The sequence below is a fragment of the Macrobrachium rosenbergii genome, chromosome 12, assembly GCF_040412425.1.
Source record: "Macrobrachium rosenbergii isolate ZJJX-2024 chromosome 12, ASM4041242v1, whole genome shotgun sequence".
NCBI lineage: Eukaryota > Metazoa > Arthropoda > Malacostraca > Decapoda > Palaemonidae > Macrobrachium > Macrobrachium rosenbergii.
Window position 1 is genome coordinate 113,180,311 of NC_089752.1, and position 20,146 is coordinate 113,200,456.

Below are 20,146 nucleotides of genomic sequence, written 5' to 3' on the forward strand. Positions count from 1 at the left end.
TCTAAGGACCATTGTCACTCCCCATAACGTATATGAAATTATTATGCATACTTTTATGAAGATAAGTTCATTCACTAATTGAGAAAACTGATAAACTCAACATCGTAAAGAGAAAATAAAAAAAGCAGGAAAACAAAATTGAATAAATAAAGCCAAGTTGATCCAAACAAGTAAACAAGATGCTTCACACAATACCTGCACCTCTTTCCTCGGAGTTGTAGTCTTTAACTTGCCGTAATTCAATTCGAGCCTTTTCCACCTATTCAGCAAGTTATGAGCATTTTTGGCAATATTTTTCGATAAAAGAAGCTTCAAGTATGTCCCCCGCAATTGTATGAACTTAATGGACTATTCACATGACGTCATCACTACCTGGAATAAAACCGCTAAACAAGATCCTTCGAGGAATGTTTAACACACTCAATGCAGTTTCTGATATGCAGGGGCGATATCTCTCACCCCAGTTGTCATATGTCACGGATCTTCACATAAGTCATCTTTACAACAGTGGTTCGTACTATATTACTTTTCTAAGTAACCACTAGCGGCTTTATCTCAGAACGAAACTAGTGCGAGACAAGAATAATCAGAGAGGCCAAACTTACCGTATATTTCCGTCACGCTTGCACTCTCTACCAATATAAAAATGCAAGTAACTGCCTGACGAACTGACGAAGTTTCGTACCGGAGAAGACTCAGTGAATGGTTTGTATGAACACCTTAAATTAAACCACCTTGGTTCGTGTCAAGAAGTTCGCGAATTTATATACATATATTTAAGACATGCAAACAAAATCGAGTGGTGGCTAAATAGTACATAGATATTAAATCATAATTAAAATTAAAATGAAAATAACCATCACGAACTGAGGTATAATTGCTAAATGCTGAGAGGTGGGGTGGGCGGGTGGTTAGTGAATGAAACACAACTGTAGCTCTTTATCGAGAGTAGGACCAATGTCCAAAGAAATATAAGTTATAGTTACCTGGCAACACTAAAGAGGTGATATAAATAATTACATCTATATTCGATGATAAAAGCTACATGGTAGTCATAAGATTAAAATAAAAGTCGATATTTCAATTTCTTTCCAGGAACGTAACACGATGTAAAAAAAACTGCAGTGTATGATACATCCTCTTGGACATTACGTACATGGATGTTTGTGCTGTGTGGTGTGAACACTAAACCCATCTTTGGGGCAACCTGTTAATTGACCCTTTACAATCGAATGCTTTCAAAATTACTGTAAATTTATCATTTTGATACCTCCCAAGAGGAATGTTATGGAACAGAGAATTTTGGCCAAAGGCCAAGCACTGGGACCTATGAGGTTATTCAGCGCTGAAAGGAAAATTGAAAATAAAAAGATCTGAAAGGTGTAACAGGCGGGTGGAAAGTAAGATGGAAGAAAGATAATATGAACGGAGGTACAGTAAAAGGAATAAAAAGGGTTGCAGCTAGGGGCTGAAGAGATGCTGCAAAGAGCCTTAAGTAATGACTATAGTGCACTGCATGAGGTGCACTGACAGCCCTACCCCTCCCCCCAACAGGGGATACCTCCCAATAACACGTTCACATTCATAAAACAATGAAAGCTGATGGTGGGAAAGCATTTCCCTTTTAAGCTGAACAGTTTTCTTTGGTGTTAATTCCAAACTCGTACCATTTACTTCATGTAATGAAAATTCGTAAGTGTTGAATTTTATGCACAGTAAGTCATTTATGCTCTTTCTGATAAAATTCTTAGAGATGGTTCAATAACCAATTGTTAGCAACAAAATAACAAGTATACGGTTAATCTTAGAAACAGGTTATACCTATACAAGACAAATGATTATATGTTGCAGCAATCATTTTGATCGTAAATTGATAGTTCAAGGAAAAACAATGCTTGTAATTAAACATGCAACATAAAATAAAACCTCAATGTTCTTCAAAACAAAAAATCTCAGAATGGGAAAAAATGGATCACAAATTTTTTTATTAAAAAAAGGAAGATATCAAGTTGAAAAGCATCTGCATCCTCGTGAAGCATAACAAATTTACCTTGGAAATTCAGATAGAAGGTCATTTGTTTATAAATCTGGTGAATAAAATCAATACGAATGGCTTTAGTTAAGTCACTGTTTCTATTAAACACTTATATGACATGGTACACACACCCTAATGCTTTTCAGTTAGACACAAGATTATAAAATACAAGAAAAGTGTTTATCATTTCAAAGTGATTTAATCAGATCACAGTGCAATACACAAATTACATTTTTCATGAAATATTTCCCTATAGCCCTTTCTAAATTTTTGCGGATAATCAGTTGAACATATATTGATTTCAGTGCAATGATTCAGATTGTTAAACTAACCATTCTTAAAAGTGTCATCTTTAAGAGGGTAAGATATCAAGAGGATATGAAATCTTTTTTTAAACTATCAGATTTATGGCGAGTCTATAGTTTGATGAATCAGCTGATAATTCTTCATACCATCAAGGGTGAAGATTTAGGGATGCTTTTCCTCAGCATCAGTAATGCAATGTGTATCATTACTCACTGCATCTCTTAATAGGTCATGGTGGGGAACCTTTCATTCTTTTGAGTTTGCTTTATAGCCTTTGCATTACAGTGTTGAACAGAACTGTTCAATTTGGTCTGCAAGTAAGTTATACTACTGGATGGTGAATGCTAGAATATAAATCTTTCATGGAATGAATAAATCATGAAATTTGGGTTATAAACCCCAGCACTGGGGTATTTTTAGTCATTCAGTGCTTACTACATTGAAAAGAGGAGTGTAAGATAAAGAGGTCTGGAAACTAATTACTGTATATGAAGAATAAGGGTCTAAAGATGGAACTGGGAGAAAACTCCACAGCTTCATTAGGAAGTAATTGGCTACAAAGGCTGGACAGCAAGACAGAAGGGGGTAAGTGGAAATGGATGAAAAGTACAAGGCTAAAAGACAAACACCACTATGTAATATATATGAATCAGTTCTTGTCTTTTTTCTGGTATCATGTAACAAGTCAGTGTTATTTACCCAATTATGCTGCTGTATTCATACACACAATAGGGTCCAAATCATAGGCTTCCTCTCCTTTCCTGCTGCATTTTCTCTCTTTCCTCTGTCAGGATGGATCTTTTGTTGATGACATGAGCATGCAATCTAGTAAGGATTAGACCTCATAAAGTATAGTATGAATTTAAGATAACATGGTAATTAAAAACAAATAATATACAGTAATTACCCCACCCTAATAAAGGTCACAGGAAAATAGATCTGCATTTGACCCAAGAGACACCAAAAATGTAATACCCAAAAAGTATTTGAACTGAAATTACTATTGAAATATTTTTTAAACCCAAAAGGGTTATACTACAACCTGTAGATACGCTATAATGAAAACACCATATAAAATAGGTATCCAAGGCCACTGACTCTATTCCACATAAAACTTCTTAACAGAGTGCGCTTTTCAGATGTCAACAGGGTAAAAAGCAAGAACCAAATGCTCATGCGCAAAGGTTATCCAACAAACGCAAAAATTATATAAAGAAAACATGCAGTTTTAATATGAAAAACAAGTTACTACTGGTACCAATACATATCAAACGCAGGTCAATGAAACAACCTAAAATCAAAATGAACTATTTACCTACAGTAGTTAAAGGGCAAAGATAGGTAATTAACCAGAAGAAAGGTAATCTATGAACCAAGCAAAAATTACCAACAAACATAGTTAAGGAAAACAAAAGGCCAAATAGCATCGGCAAAGTATTTAGAAAAATAAAAAAAAATAAAAAATCGGATATCAACTGAAATGAAACAGAATGAAATATCATTAAATTTCCCAGCCTGACAAGCTGGGGAGCTCTCATGGGCAATAAATATCATCACCATTCATGAGACAAGCAAAGGAATTGGGTTGGAGGTTTCTACCTGGTTCATTTTCCCGACATTTTCTCCCAAGTTTTCAAGACTTCATAAGCTACATGGCTGGGGAACCTGACGCTGAATTTTGCCTTGTTATGATTCATGGGTTTGTATAAAACAATTTAAAACTTATACAAAAAAGATTACCTTCTACTATAAATTAAAAAGAATAAAATTCGTATATTTTGTAAAAATTTTATTTAATGTAATTACATTTTGTACAAACATAAGTATAAATGAGTGGCAACACTGAGCATTTTCATTTCATGGACATTCTGCCACTGAGCTGCTCAGTCCATTAATAAATAGCCGCCAACTTAACCAACTTTGTGACAAATTCATTAAAGTATACTAACACCAAAGTTTACCACAACCATTACTAGCAGGGAGAGTATTTCTTGTGCACCAGACTTGTACGTCAAATCAGATATCAAAAGCATTCATGCTATCATTCATAGAGGCTTAACTAGACCTGCTAGCAATACATAATCAAAATTTTACAACAGGTTGTGATAAAGATGGTGTTACATCTGGAGCACAAACACGGACTGCACAGAAACAGTGATACAGTTCTGCAAATCAATCTATCAGCTGTATACATTACAGAGACACAGTCGAGCAAACCTAAGGCAGAAGGATAAGAATCCAGAAACTAATTTGAATACAGATGATTCTGTAAACAAATTATCAAATTATCCAATATCATATTTAGTTTATCAAACAACGGAATGTATTCCTCTTCATAAGAACGCACTTTGATGTTGCATTTTACTGCAAACAATTCTCAGAAGCTCTGTCCTTTACAAGAGAAATTCAACTTATGATTTTGCACAAAAGTTACAATGTCTTTTTTTTATAAAATTAGACAATACGGTTTTATACAATTTAGCCATTTGCTTCACACAACAAAAATAGGTTCTGAAAAAGTCCTTCTTCCTTAAAAAAAGGTTTGCTCATCCCATGTCCCTGCATAACTGGTTTAGTATGTTTCCAATTCTGGCCTCTGTTTGACATGTAGAAAGCTCTATTACTATTCTAGACCTACTTTTTTTCAAGGAAAAGGGAGCACCGATGACAGCAATAATAACCTGAACTTTAAAAAAATTCAGGGTGTCCATAACAATTACGAAAGGAAATAATGAAGCACATGTGCATCCAATCTTTACTTCGTGCAGTTGTTATATGCTTCAAGTGAAAGTAGGATGCTAAAGGCAACTCCTTAAACATATGAAATACTTGAAAACTTCCTCTGAAACAATTATGTATGATAATACACATATTACAGCTTCACTGGCACTGAAAAGGATTACAGTACTTCAATGAAACTACTGTACTTTTAATCCAAAGATGAACTGATGAAATTGGGGAGACTGTTCCACAACTCTACTTTTTCTTTTAAAATAAAAAAAAAAAAAAAAAAGATACTTACTTTTGAACCATAAAAACCAAACAAAAGGAACTTGAACAATTTAAGCATGATCATATCACTTATAAGAAATCCAGTAAACTGAAATTTCTCATAATTCTAAACCATCAGAAATCAGCTTCCTTGTTAAGGACTGTCGTAAGACAATAAAAAATGCCTTTAAAGTAAAGAAAACAAAAGCATGTTCTATGGTACAGTAATTCCCTTGAATGATATGCTTCATGGATACTTTCCTAAACGACAAATTAAGCATTACCTACCTGGTACTTCAAAAGTACATATAACACTATACTAATGAATTATAGACCACTGTCAAAATTCAGTGGTATTGATAGGTACCTGAATAATACCAATGTTTATTTCTAAATATAATATTTCGATTTTACTTCACAATTTGCAGTTCTTTGGAAATTTAACTGGAAATTCGATTAAATTTTTAAAGAACAAGCATTTATTTTCAAAATTCTATTTTTTACTATTGAAAATAAACCATTTGGGCCAGCTTTATGAAAGTTAAGATTTTTATCTAGTGGTTTGGTCTCAAAATGTACTTAACCACAACTTTCACACTAGTATAAACAAAGCATTTTCATGTCATAACTAATCATCATTCATGAAATGCAGGAATAATCAAATATGATGACATGTTATGCAATACGAAAAATTTTTGTAAAAAATTCCTACCATTCATAATTACCTATCATACATGTTAAGACCCGAGGTCCTCAGCATCTTGGTGTACTAAATATTATGGTCTGACTACCATCTGAAAGGACCACCATTCATGCTCCATTCTTGTGTGTTTCTTTTTTATGCCCTGATGAGGCAAACTGAATACAATCACCTCCCTACATCAAGGTCAGACTATTGCTACACTTGATCTGATGACCACTTTTTCATGCCCTGTATCTCATAACTATTTATCGAAAGCCTTCAGAACTATTTCAGAAAGACTGGTCTGCTGGCTATATGCATGATGAAAACCTTGAACAAGATATCCCTCCAAAGTTCAACACACATGATTATTCCCCCTCACACACAGATTCATGAAAACAGGAAGCATCTTAACAACTGCACAGCTGTAATTTGGCGACGGCTGGATTTTACAACCCAAACAATTTGAAGAAATCTACAAATAATATGTCAATATACACAGAGGCCATATAGCAAATCAGAAAGAAAATGTAAAAAACAAAACCCAGTACTGAGATCAAATGGATTCGTACGGATTTTACTTTCACAATTATTATTATTATTATCTTCTGTAGAACATCAGTTATTCAAAAGGTTGTTGAATCATGAACCACTTAGAACAGCAGTTATGAAATTTCATCAGATAAAAGAAATATTCTCCTAAAAGCACACCTTTGAAGAATTGAGAAGCCAAGAATCTTTGGTAATAACAGGCAAAGCAGGGACTAACTGTGGCAGGCTACACAGTACAATTAAATTGTGTGAAAGGCTGGAACCTGATGCTCTTTATGTGGGCTGCTTGCAGCACTGCAGAGTCCAGTGTCAGTGTCAGGGCTTATGACTAGCACTTACAAACATACAGCACACACAGGCTGAGAGAAACTTACACAAATTTGGAAAAATTAACAATGAGATTATAATTTTGGAAAAAAAAATTCTTGATCACATAACTAAAACGAAAAACAAATTCATAACTAAAAATCTGTACATCAACAGCAAACCAAATACATAAACCAATTGCAATGAAATTATGTATACACATTCAATTATAAAAAAAAAACATGGAAGGGTTTCACCACTTTATAAATGCCATACAAGAGCAACAATTCCTGGGAATTTCTAACATGATTTTTATGATACAATACAATAATAGTAAATTGCTACAAATTACACTCCTCTAAATAATTCATACAAAAATGAAATGAGGTACATGAAGATTCTGCTGCTTTGCAATAAAGCATTTCCTTGTTAACTAGTTCTCCTCTTGCACGGTAGCAGATTCCTTCTTCGTTGTTCATTACACAAACAAAAAACCTATAAAAGGCTTCTCTCATAAATTGATAAAACACCAAAATTCTTGATTAATCATCACTGATCTTGCCTTACCTACAAAAAAGAACATTTCTTTACATGACTTTATGCACATTTTCTTTACATGACTTCACCAACACTGCATGCAAATTACAATTCACAGCAGTACGTTGAAATCTCAAATATCAAGCTGTAAATACTTTGATAATCATCTTTAAGCAGTACGATGACAAAATCTTGAATCTGACAACAAAAATATATAAAGTAACCAAGATAAAATATAATAAAATATAAGGTAACAAACATCTTGCACTCAACTCACACTGACTCAATGCAAAGAATTATACTTAAAATTTAACATATTTATAAAAGCTGCACAAGTTGCAATTAATGTGCTTTTGTCTTTCAAGCTATATTGACTAGTGGGATAAGAAGCTATATTAAAAGCTAAAGAGATAAAAAAACTTGCAATGTACAAAATATGAGATTTTTCTCACAAATATCAAATACACCACCATCCTCTCTGGGACCATCCTCGAGGTAAAATCACACTATAGCCACTTAAGACACGTTACCGAGGGGAAAACCCATCGAACATTATCACTTGAACTTCCTGTCCTGTGAGGACATAGAAGCTTTCAGCATTCAAAATGATTTTCAATAACAAATATAAGGACGCAGAACAAATACAAAAACAAGGTTGAAAGAAATCACTCCATTTTTAGAAGATAAATGCACAAGGACTGGGTACTCTCAAACTTCCTCATCATCATGCATCCAGCCCTCAAGTCTGCAACCCATGGCATAAGCACCCCTGGCAGAGGTGATCTTCAGTTATTAATACTGTACTGTGATCTATGCTGAATCTACTTTCAGCACATGATGAAGTATAGGCAACAGCAACATCTAAGAGAATGGTGCTGGGTCAGTTATTTATACACACAATATGGATACACGACCTGTCAGACTTCAACCTTCTTTTTACATAGGAGGCAGCAGATTCTACAATGTTAATGTTCACTATAACTAATAAAAACATGGACTGAATTCATATGACTCCAGTACGTTAGGAATGGCCGTTAGTCTATCATGACATGTATGAAAGGGTGCTCCACAACGAGGAGCTTTCAGCTATGTTTTTCCACATTTCATCATACTTATAATAGTCACTCGAAATTTTCAAGCATTTTTCCTGTGACAACAATAAATCAAGTAACTACTTAGGAATTACTTTTGGTTTAGCAAACTAAAAATGTTTTAATAGTTTTTTCCTTCAAATAAAAAACACCGACGTTCTTGAAATTACCACTGAAGCAACCTTGTAATTACAATGTTACTGTTAAATTACAGCATAATGCACTGAAAACTGTTAGAAAACCATGGAAATGTATCAAAGTGTTCTAAAGAATTCAAGAAAATCCTCAAATATCTCTGAACATACAGTACACGTGAAAAACTATGTAATTTTTTTTAAAACCTTTTCACCTCTCAATGACAAAGAAGAGAGGACCTCATTTTGAGTAAGAGAGCTTAAAGTAAAAAACAAACATGTTTCATACTAAGACTGTATTGTGGAAAAGTCTGTTTATCGCATCAGTGACCTCATGATTTTATCAAGATAAAATGATCTTGAGGTTAATGATACTTCAGGTGCCAATTGAAATCTAGCAGCCATCAAATGAAAATCTAATCTTGTCTAATGCATATGAAGGTATAAAAGTAAATTATTTAAATCACATTAGGACTTGAATGGTAAATAAACCATTTTATTTGCTAAATTTATGAAGGAAGAACTACTCAGGCAATATTCCATTGCCAACTGGACAGTTTCAATTTCTTTTTCTCATAATTCAGAAGAGTATTTAGCAACCACGTGTAAATTTTACACAATAATGCATGAGGAAATTTCCTTAAAATATGTCTTAATGAACTTTACATACTTCAGTCACCATACTTAAAAGATTCATGGCTTGGGCATAGGTCGTATCAGATAAAGCTTCTCTCCTTTTTGACTGGTGTAGATAGGTGACCGCTGATAATGGTCCACTAGTTGATCCAGAGTTTGGAATTTTCGTTGTCCAATGCAGTACAAACCATTTTCAACGTGAACCCGAAAATGCTTGTTACGGCCTGATGCTTTTAACGACACACTGAAGTCACCAACCTGTAAAAATAAGAATAAAGTAAGAGTTTCTAACTGTCTTTGACCCCTCTTTCAAATCCAAGGGAATACAAACATAGAAGACATTTGAAGACAACATAGAATTATGCAGAAAAACCTAGCTCAGTAACATAGAAGGAGAGAGAGAAACGAAGATGAAAATACAGTAACTGATTTGGGTACCAACCAAGAGTACATTGCAAATATACATGTTACAGCTTCTTTCCCTTTTAAATGTACACAAGGAAGTATTCAATTATCAGTAAAACATTACCAACTAAATTGTGTTCCCATTACTCTACAATAACGTTCATAGTCTTGAAAGTTAATACTATGAACATTGCATTATCTAATGTCTATGTTTCCCTCAGATGTACCAGGGAATTTAATTAAGGGGTACTTTAATAACTCTTATATTGTTATATTCTTGCTCCTCTCATCCTTTCCCTTACAGCATGTGCCATCTTTTTATATTCACCTATTTCCCTACCTACTATATAGAATATACTGCATTAACCTAAACTAGACTAATTTGTTTTGAGGTAATTAATACAAATTCATGTCTAGGCCACACTCTGCTATTCTGTTCTTGCACTCTATCTTGCAACTGGCACAGAGCTTCCCTTGCCGCCACAAAATTTCACAAATAGGTAAAGTACATGAAAAAATAAAGGAAATATTTGCTTTATAATCATTTCTTGTACATGCTAAAATAGCTGGTTTGAAGTAGTAGGATTAGAAGTGAATAGCTCTTATGACAAGCAAAGCATCAGTTACAGAAGTCCGTCCTCACTTTCTAAGACCTGCCAGTTCTGAATAAAATACATATGAGCTAGGAACCAAGTAAAGAAAGGAAAGTGCGCATGAGTGCCATGTCATGAAAGGGAACTCAGACCTAAGCCTGTGGAAGGTCATGCTACATACCAATGTCTGAGGACACCAACACACACACAACCACAAATAGCAGTACCGATACTTCAATCAATTAAGCAAAAATAACTGAATGACAGGCACTACAGGTGCCTTCACTATCACTGATTTTCTAATAAAGGAAATTTCTTATTCATGGACACTTAATGATTTTCATTATTATTACAAAGTAGTTCACCTAGACTACTGAGTCCTATTTCTATACTTTCACAGAGCTGGTATAGGAGATTTACCATTCAATGACAAGTGAATGTTAGAGCAAGGCAAACTTACAGACGTTGCACTTCTAAGCAAAAAAATATATATATACAAAATAAACACATGAGACAAAAGATAGAACCCAATATAACCAAGGGTCATAGAGATATCTGAAGTCTACAGCACTGCCAACAGTGTGCTGCACAAGACATAGTGCAGACAGTAGCCCCCTACTGGAAACAGGAATGCCAAATCCTCGGAGTCCATTAGTGGGAGATTCAACTATACTGCAGTTTTTGTATTACTACATCAATACCAAATTTATACCAAACAAAATACAAGAACTTATTTGGACAAAATAAAAAATATTTGTAAGTTAATCTTTCCCCATCCTCCATTTAGTTCAATACCCTGATCAATTAATTGCAAACTTCAAGACTGGCTCTGTAACCAGTCTTTTGGAAATATCACATTTTTTTTTCACTGGAATTCCCTTTTCATCTAACCTAGCACTTTGCTTGTACTTCACCTGTGACCTAAATCTAAATACAGTCCTTAAAACTTATTTTTATGATTTCCTCCCAAAAGTTCACTTAAACATTATCAGTCAAAACGATTTTATCTACGCAACAAAAGTGCTGTACAAACTGACCACAGGTTCAATATCAGTGTCAAAGAAAATGCTTACATTTGTTTCAGAATCTCTAATAAGGAAATCTCCATCTCGTCCCCGCTGGTTGAGAATGTCATCGCACTGCGCTCGAGTAATTGGTCCATAGTACCAATCTCTAGTAGTGAAATGCCCCTTATCAGGAGGAACACCACTAACAGGCTGGTGAGGCGCAGGGGGCATCACAGGAGCAGGGGCAGCTGCATTGATGTTCATACCCTGCATCCCCTGTGGAGAAAAACTGATATTTACCAAGAGTTTGAGGTCATCAACAACAGAAAATCACATAGGTTACATCTTTTTTTTACTCTGGTATTGCATCAATACATCTATACAAATAACGTATAAGACTGAGAAAGACAGTGTTAAGACATATTTGATTTCATTACACTTTTGTAAGTGATGTATCAAGAGGATATGATTATTCATGTGTTCTGGAGAACAAAAGAGGGTAACATTAGCGACATTTCACAATTAAAATTAGTATACCTATGGTACCTGGTCATATCACTTTGGCCATCAAATAAAAGTGCTGTATTATCTGGTTAAAAATGAACTACTGCATCTTTGTTCCCAAAACACTGACTGCTTATCACATTAGGTAATTTCCTATAACAAACTTCATTTTTTTTTAGTACAGCACCAATTGCATTTTATAGCTCTGGGCTTCACTTTGAAGTGGATGACCGTACACATTTCTAGAAAAAGATCAATATACAGTATAATGTTAAGAGACACTTGTGCAGAGAAAATATACCACATCTCTCTCTCTCTCTCTCTCTATTTATTATGAAATTTTGCTCTTAAATTCATTCACCTACACCTCACTAGAGCAGACAGGGAAGGGGAAGAGGACTCAATATAAAGAAATGGACAACCAATTACCAGTAAAAGCTGTACTCAAGCAGGAAGACAACTGAAGTAGAGAATGCTCTCTAAAAGGGTCAATGTCATAAAGTAAGAGGGTCTTTATCTAATTTTTTAACGTTGTCACCCCACTCTATGATGCAAGATTGTTTAGGGGTTGTGTGTTAGGTCCTTGAAGCTGGCAGAATACCCCAAAAGTACAATACAGCAGAATTCAAGATCCCAGTAATGGCACCCCCCCCTCCCCACAATGAAGTTCATAGGATGCAAAGTAGCAGTTCATACTGAAGGTAAGCAGATGACTGAAAAGGAATGATGATGAAGAAGGTAAATGGTAGGAACTGGGGAAAGAGAATATCCTGCACACCCTATAACCTTTCAAGGTAGGCTCAAACATCCAGTATTTTTCTGCCAGTGATGAAAAGGTCCACTAGCAAGAAATGGGAGGCAAAATGGATAGAACTTTCCTTTACATATAATTACAAAATCTTGCCAACTTGGCCTGCCATAACTTCAGAGTAGAAAGTAATTTAGTACCCTGTACAAAAAACAGTAACTAAGAAGGCATACTGGATTTCCTATAAGTGTGAAGGTATGTGTAGTATAAAGAATATATGGGAATGAAGTTGATGACTGAGGCTGGGCAACAGTGTAAGTTCTCTGATAAGGTCTCCTGGAGTACATAGGAGTTGCTGTTTACTGCTTTTGGGGGTACCCAGGCAAAGAGACTGAACAGAGGAGAACAAACTTCTCAAGCATCCGAAAGAATGTACCAATTTTCATAGCTCCTGGGTTTGCAAAGGAGAACATGGGGAAATTGAGCTTCAATAGTAAATTCTTCTTACAATCGACAAAACAAAGAGACCATCGGCAGGAAATACAGTGTAAACCCTGATGGAGTAGTCTTGCTAGATGCAGTGGTAACCCCAACAGTGTAAGATAAGAGAGTAATCTCCCTCAACCCGGATCACAAGAGAATCTTAAGTGTTAACCCGCAATGAGCTAGGAAACAAAATACAAAATAGTTCCTATGGTATGCAATTGCTGTCAGGCTGTTCACTGTACAGGGTGTAGACACTACTGCATATCTCATCTGGTCCTGAAGAGTTCCTTAACCAAAAAGAACTACACTGAAATGCAGATTACCCATGTTAATGCACTTCTAACTTGTAACGTAGGAGCTTAATGACATAATGTCTATGAGATGAGAACTCTGCATGTCAGAGGAGTAAATAGCAGCAGAATATTTAAGCCCATGAAGGGGAAAAGCTGACAAACTTTTATGATGATGATGAGGGTCTCTCAAAAGGTGTAACCCTGTAGCCACAAAGTAAACTCCTCTGTGTTTGGGGATGCTGACATTCGTTGTTCTCTTGAACCCACACAGATGTTACATCACTATCAATCTCAAAGAAGAGGACAGGAATGAAGCACAATATCTTAAGGTCAGTTTGAATTAATAAATGTCTTATTCACTTCTCTGTCAAAAAGTTTCCTCTGTTTAAATTAAAGTTCCTTATGATCTTGCAATAAAAATCAGAAGTAGAAAATTCTATTATGTACTGTTAATGAATAATGTATTGAAACATGGTAAAACATAAACAAAGAAATTCATAGTAAAGTGATTTCATAAATATAAGAGCCTACAAAATTACAACCTCATGAGAAGTCATAATTTCACTTCAACCAAGATAATGATGCTTGAATGGAATGTCTATCATAGCGATGCTATTCTTGCAATGTCAACAAAAATAATCCATAACAGAAACAAACCTGTGCCAGGTGAGTCTCAGCATTGTGGGCCCCACCATTTGTAGACGGAGGATGTACATTGTTGGCTGGAGCTGGAGGCGGTAGCTGTCGAGTCTGCGAGGGCTCTCTTGACCTAGACGCTCTGGTGTCTACAACTTCATGGAGTTCTTGAACATAATTCTTAGGAATTAGACCCACCTGTTAAATATAGAAATGGCAATTATAAGAATGCATAATATATTTAATAAGGTTAATAGACTTTCAAATGAAGTATTCAAAGCACCTCGCAAGATCTGACAATGAATATTAGAATACTGGCCCACACAGTCCCATAGCTTTCTAAGTACTTTAGGATATTAACGATAGTTTCCTCGTGGTCTTGCTTAATTGACTGGACCATCTGTGCTGCTATTTGTGGGAGTTGGACAACTTCAGGTTGCTCATTTAGCTGCAACACACCAAGTGGAGACCAAACGACCAATGCTCTCAAACTCTGAATTGAGACACTGGCTCTGCATCATGGCTTTTTACGGCTTAAGTTTGAGTGGCACTGGCTGAGATTACAGTTTAGATTTCTATACTTTCTTTCTCTAATTTTTATTTTTTATTCATGTATCAATTTCCATCTATAAATAAACTCTTTTTCAATACTGTGAGCTATGAATAACCTGTTTTTATTTAAACCCTTTGAGAACTGGAGAGAGGGGATTGTCAGAAAACTCACCTATAGCTAATCACTCTCTGACCACTTATATGCACAGCGAATACTTTTCTCACTTGCTGTGAACGTATTTTTTATGGTATAAAATTTCTTGAGGACAGCATCATTTTAAACATCATTAGAATCTAAACAGTCAGGAATATGATGATGCCAATTAATGTCCTGGGAGCCTCAAAGGCTTTACTTTGTTAGTTCTTACTTTATGTGTCATGTTGTTGATAATCTTTGTTTTGTTAACTTTTTCTCCAATAGGTATTCTACTCAGTAGAAGCTTGCAGAGCAAGAGTGTGACTTTTTGCATTCTTATTAAATATACAGTATTATTATAAGCATAAAATGATAAAAACATCTTACTATATGACAGTGAAGAAAAAAAGGAGGAAAAAATATTAATAGTGACATAAACTGTACAATCTGCCAGAGATGATAAAACACAGTAATGAATGATTTATGTGCATTTTCTAGAGTAAAAAAGAAAAGGCATCTTATTTTCAGATAGACATGAGAATATTATGATGATCATCTATATAAAACCAGAATAAGTTTTTGGCACTGTAGTATTTATAAGAGAGCAGTAACAATCACAAGAGGTCAAATGTACATAAGAGCCCTCTTCCATTCATTAAACTGTAACCTTCCAAAATGGGCAACAAGTTATAAATTTAAAACATCACATTAAAATGATATCATGCATTAGTATTTGAAATCCAAAAACGAATCACTTTTCACTGTTAAGGCATTGCTAATGTCATCCTTTTCAATTCTGGTATATAATGTACAGTGCAGTACTGACACTGAAAATAAAAAATCATGTACTGTACAAGAATATTATCATATATTTGGTAATGAAATGGAAGTCTATAACTTGGCAAACTTCACCATCCGTTCTTACCTGGCCTTGAGTATTCCTAGCGCGATACCATTCAGGATCTGATGGAGGCCGATCCAGGACCTCCATCCTCTCCCCTTTCGTAAATGATAATTCATGTTCATTTTGTGCAGTAAAGGAATAAAGTGCAACTACAACATCAAGTACATTTTCGGCCATAGTGTAAGTATGATCCTCTTCAGAAGGCTCTTCTGTGGTGTAATTGGAGGGAAACCAACCCACCAAGTTGTTATAGTGACCTCTCCACCAGCCATCATTGCTTTTTTCTAATATTAACACTCTTGTACCTGCCGAGGCGAAATGAGATTAGCCAGACTAATAAAACAAATATACTTCCTAGATCTTCTCATAGAATCCATCTGGATGGCTTCTTTAATTGTATAATGCCAGACAAATATCTCACAATGGGACAGGCTGTGCTGGATCAATGGTTTTTTAACAAATTCCCATTACCTGTACCAACAAAGTAAATTAGGAAAAGTTATACTGTACTGGAGTGAAATTTTTGGCAACTGCCATTAATCTCTAATTTTCACAGTAAAATATATGAAATGATGAAAAAACATAAACAAAATTTCATTGCAATTTCCTAATGCATCACCCAAAATATGACAATTAAACATGACCATATCTTCTTACCTTTAACTAAGGAGAGTTCATCCATTTGTTGAGCTTGGTAATTATATTTGACGACTGCCCAGCCAATGGCTTCGGATGGATCTACGGGGGTGCCTCCTCTCCCCCCACTGGGGCTATCTACCCCATGGGTAGGGGTTCCACCTGCTGAAGGTAACGTCCGACTCCCACCTCCTTTCTTCACTCTTTTCTTTATACTGAAAAGGACAAAAGAAACACCACAATTAACAACAAACGTTGACTTGTGATAGTACCAAAATAAAAATACATGTGTTGAGACGAAGTGTTATTGGTGGCTGGGACAATCAACATATTCTCATAACACTTCAGCAAATGACAGTTCACACTAATACCAACTACTGCTCTGAAAATCTTTGTTTATGCCTAAAAACAATAATGTTTTATGAACAGCAAAAGCTAACCATAAAAAGTATCCAACTTGCAATACAGATATGCAATGTTGAGTACCTTTACTATAAGATTATCTATAGATAAACCATAACAGGGCCACATTAAGTTTGTAAAATGTTAAAAGTTGAAAGGGCCTCTACCAACTTCATTTACATTTTTGTACTACCTCACAAAGTTTTTCTAAACAATAACACACCAACAACACCACATTGTGTAAAACCACTAGGTAAAGTGGGCCTTTTTTTTTACTTTGGTATAAGATGGTAACACACCTTGTGCAGCTTGTGACGTCAGATTAATTTTATCTATGAGCACAATGGCAAACTGAAAAAGTGCAGGTCAGTGGATGACAATAGAGCAATTTAAATTTCATGTCAAAATGATCGTTGCTGAGCAAATTATCAATTAAATTGTTAAACAACGATTAAAAACGTCAGTCTAATTATTTCAAGTCTTTATTTACACAAAGATGGACACATGAACACCAGCAATAAACACCAGCAATAAGTAAGTACTAAAATTATGAATGGCTTACATTAATGTACAGTATCTATCAAGAGAGGAAAGTTAGATAAGGTCACATGTGTAATCCAGCCATATACAAGGATTGTACTGACACCCAGAGGAAAATCTTGTCGCTGACGACTGCAGTGTTTGTCTGCGTAATCAATATAACTGGAGATAACACATAATTATGTTTTCATGTGAACTTTTCGGCTTCATATCTATCGCAACCCTTACTGGCAATAACTCATCTCAAAAAATAAGAAACAAAATCGCTGGAACACCAGACAGTTATTGCCTTGGTAACTGAATAAAAGTATTTAATGGATTCAAAGAATCTTAGTATACATACAGTTCAGCCAACCATCAATCACGAGAAAAGGAATCAAACTCCTTGTTATGCGATAAGAGAATCTAATAATAAACAAGCAATTTTATCATTATGGGTGAATATTGCCCAATGTTGTCCCTGACTGGGAAGCAATCCTCCATGCTTTCAAAAGTTTATGACTCTTGATTTATTTCCAGAGGAGTAAAATGTAATGCTGGCACCTCACACCAACATACACACAAAATACAAGAAGAGCACAAGACAATGGGTTTTTCCTTCGAGGGGAGATGATACAAAAAGTACCCAAAATAGAGAAGAATGTAAGTTTTAAGTGAAAAAACATCTCCAATAAGTACATGGGAGAAACAGATGTCATCCGGCCATAACTGTCACCATCATACACACAAACACTAGGTAACCAACTGATTCTTAGCCACGTAAAATAAAATCTAATCCTTCGGGCCAGCCTTAGGAGAGCTGTTAATCAGCTCAGTGGTCTGGTTAAACTAAGGTACACTTAACTTTTCATGCTTAATCCACCGGTTTACTACTTCTTTTAAAGCAAAGCATTCTTATGTATCCAAAAAAAAAAAAAAAAAAAAAAAAAAAAAAAAAAATTGCTCGACATTTGTCATGTCCTCTTATTTGCATTTTTATTGAGTGTTACTTTAATTCCTCGTTGGGCGAGTGGGTCCCGTTCTCAGCTACCACTCTGTTGGCCGTGAGTTTGAATCTCTGACCGGCCAATGAAGAATCAGAGGAATTTATTTCTGGTGATAGAAATTCATTTCTCGCTATAATGTGGTTCGGATTCCACAATAAGCTGTAGGTCCCGTTGCTAGGTAACCAATTGGTTCTTAGCCACGTAAAATAAATCTAATCCTTCGGGCCAACCCTAGGAGAGCTGTTAATCAGCTCAGTGGTCTGGTTAAACTAAGATATACTTAACTTCATTGAGTGTTAGGTCGATAAATACCAAAAAGTTTGCCATAAAACTGTGAATGACCACTAAACAACTGGACCTGACATGAGAACCACAGTCTTTTTACGTGCTTATGAAACAGGGAAAATGATTATGCAACCATGTTCCACATTTACACATCTGAGTGAAAATATAATCCACAGAAACTATACCTGCCTTGCATGATTCTAAGAGATTTCTTTCTTTGGAGTTCAACCCCATTTTAACTTTACTCATTAGTTTTGTGCCTACTAAGCCTGCCCCTGAGTGTTTTTTCAAAAGGTTTTGACTGTGATGTTATACATTATATATATATATATATATATATATATATATATATATATATATATATATATATATATATATATATATATATATATATATATATATATAAAATGTATAGACAAGTGAATGAAGTTGCCTCTCCCATGGGCCTCTGAGTGATTGCATGTATGTATCCATGTATTATATTTGTGCTTCTGTGTGTGTATATATGTATATACACATGCACAAATATAATACATGGATACATACACGCAATCATTCTGGGGCCCATGGGAAAGGCAACCTCATTCACTTGTCTATACATACATACATACATACATACATACATACATACATACATACATACATACATACATACATACATATATATATATATATATATATATATATATATATATATATATATATATAATGTATAACATCACAGTTGAAACCTTTTGAAAAAACACTCGGGTTCCTAATGTACACTCTAAACCAATGTGTCTCACAAACGAGCACAAATGACCTACTAATCACAAGCACATTCAAACATTTCACAGAAACAAAACTTGGCATTTTGAACCTGAAGCTCGTAATTTTCGTGGATAATGAATTTGATTGCCTTCGTTCTGTGTCACAGTCAATACTAAAAAATGTATTTTCAGAACTTGCGTTATTTGACTATCTTACTGCACGTAATCTCAGTGAGCATTTCTCCATCTGCCTGATGGAGAGGAGAAAAAGGTGGACTGTACAAAACTCTGCGGTCTTGCACATGAAAATTTCACATACAGCAAGTTCGGGGTCGCCTGCCTACAATCTATAATTGAAAACGAGCTGAAAAATTTAACACGGGTGCAACTCACCGGAAGGCTACCATTAGACAAATACAAGAAGGAATGGAGATAAGATATAATACTTACTCAGGCAAGAAATTCATGGTCAAGGTTCATACACCGTCCGACCTGCCGGAACTATACGAGTTCCCCCACTTTTTTTTTTTTCTCCTGCTTTTGCCCCGGTGTCTGCTTGTGAGAGCAGGTCAGCGACAGCCGTGGAGAACCCAACGAGACATAGAGAGTTAAGCCGACGAAGGTGATGGAGAGAGAGAGAGAGAGAGATAGAGGTGGAGGGAACGAGAGGGAAAGAGAGAGCGAGACAGGGAGTGCACGTGGTTTGTGTTTTGGGGCTCGCTGGCCGAGGGTCGCTTCTCACAAGCACACAGAGGGACCCTCAGCCCCCTCAGCGCCCACTCTCAAGGGGGGGGGGGGGTGAGAGGAGGTTAATACTCTCTCTCGGGAACGCACTTGCCGATAAAGGTCTTCGAAGAAACAAGACGATGTAGAACGAGAGGCGAAAGAGCACCGCCAACACCTGCTCGCTAACCAACCCGTTGCTACTCTCGGGACAGCACTTAACAGACAGCACTTGCTAAGTGTCAATGTTCCTCTTCCCGATGTTATAAATAATGCAAACGTTATTTTCCA

General features: G+C 35.6%; 1 protein-coding gene across 4 annotated transcripts in view; it reads right to left on the reverse strand.

The window, feature by feature from the left end:
• Positions 1-4,117: 4,117 nt before the first annotated feature.
• The window catches only part of dock (SH2/SH3 adaptor protein dock), a 164,663-nt gene continuing 148,634 nt past the window's right edge, over positions 4,118-20,146 (reverse strand). For 2 of the 4 annotated variants that reach the window (XM_067112804.1, XM_067112805.1), the window contains exons 2-7: positions 19,583-20,146; positions 16,192-16,385; positions 15,556-15,839; positions 13,964-14,140; positions 11,342-11,551; positions 4,118-9,528 (exon numbers count right to left, since the gene is read on the reverse strand). The exon at positions 19,583-20,146 is cut by the window's right edge and continues 73 nt beyond it. In XM_067112804.1, coding sequence (XP_066968905.1) covers positions 9,328-9,528; positions 11,342-11,551; positions 13,964-14,140; positions 15,556-15,839; positions 16,192-16,385; positions 19,583-19,599 — 1,083 coding nt within the window. In that variant the 5' untranslated portion in view covers positions 19,600-20,146 and the 3' untranslated portion in view covers positions 4,118-9,327. The remainder of the gene's footprint in view (positions 9,529-11,341; positions 11,552-13,963; positions 14,141-15,555; positions 15,840-16,191; positions 16,386-19,582) is intronic. The other 2 variants (XM_067112803.1, XM_067112802.1) reach the window with 1 other exon arrangement.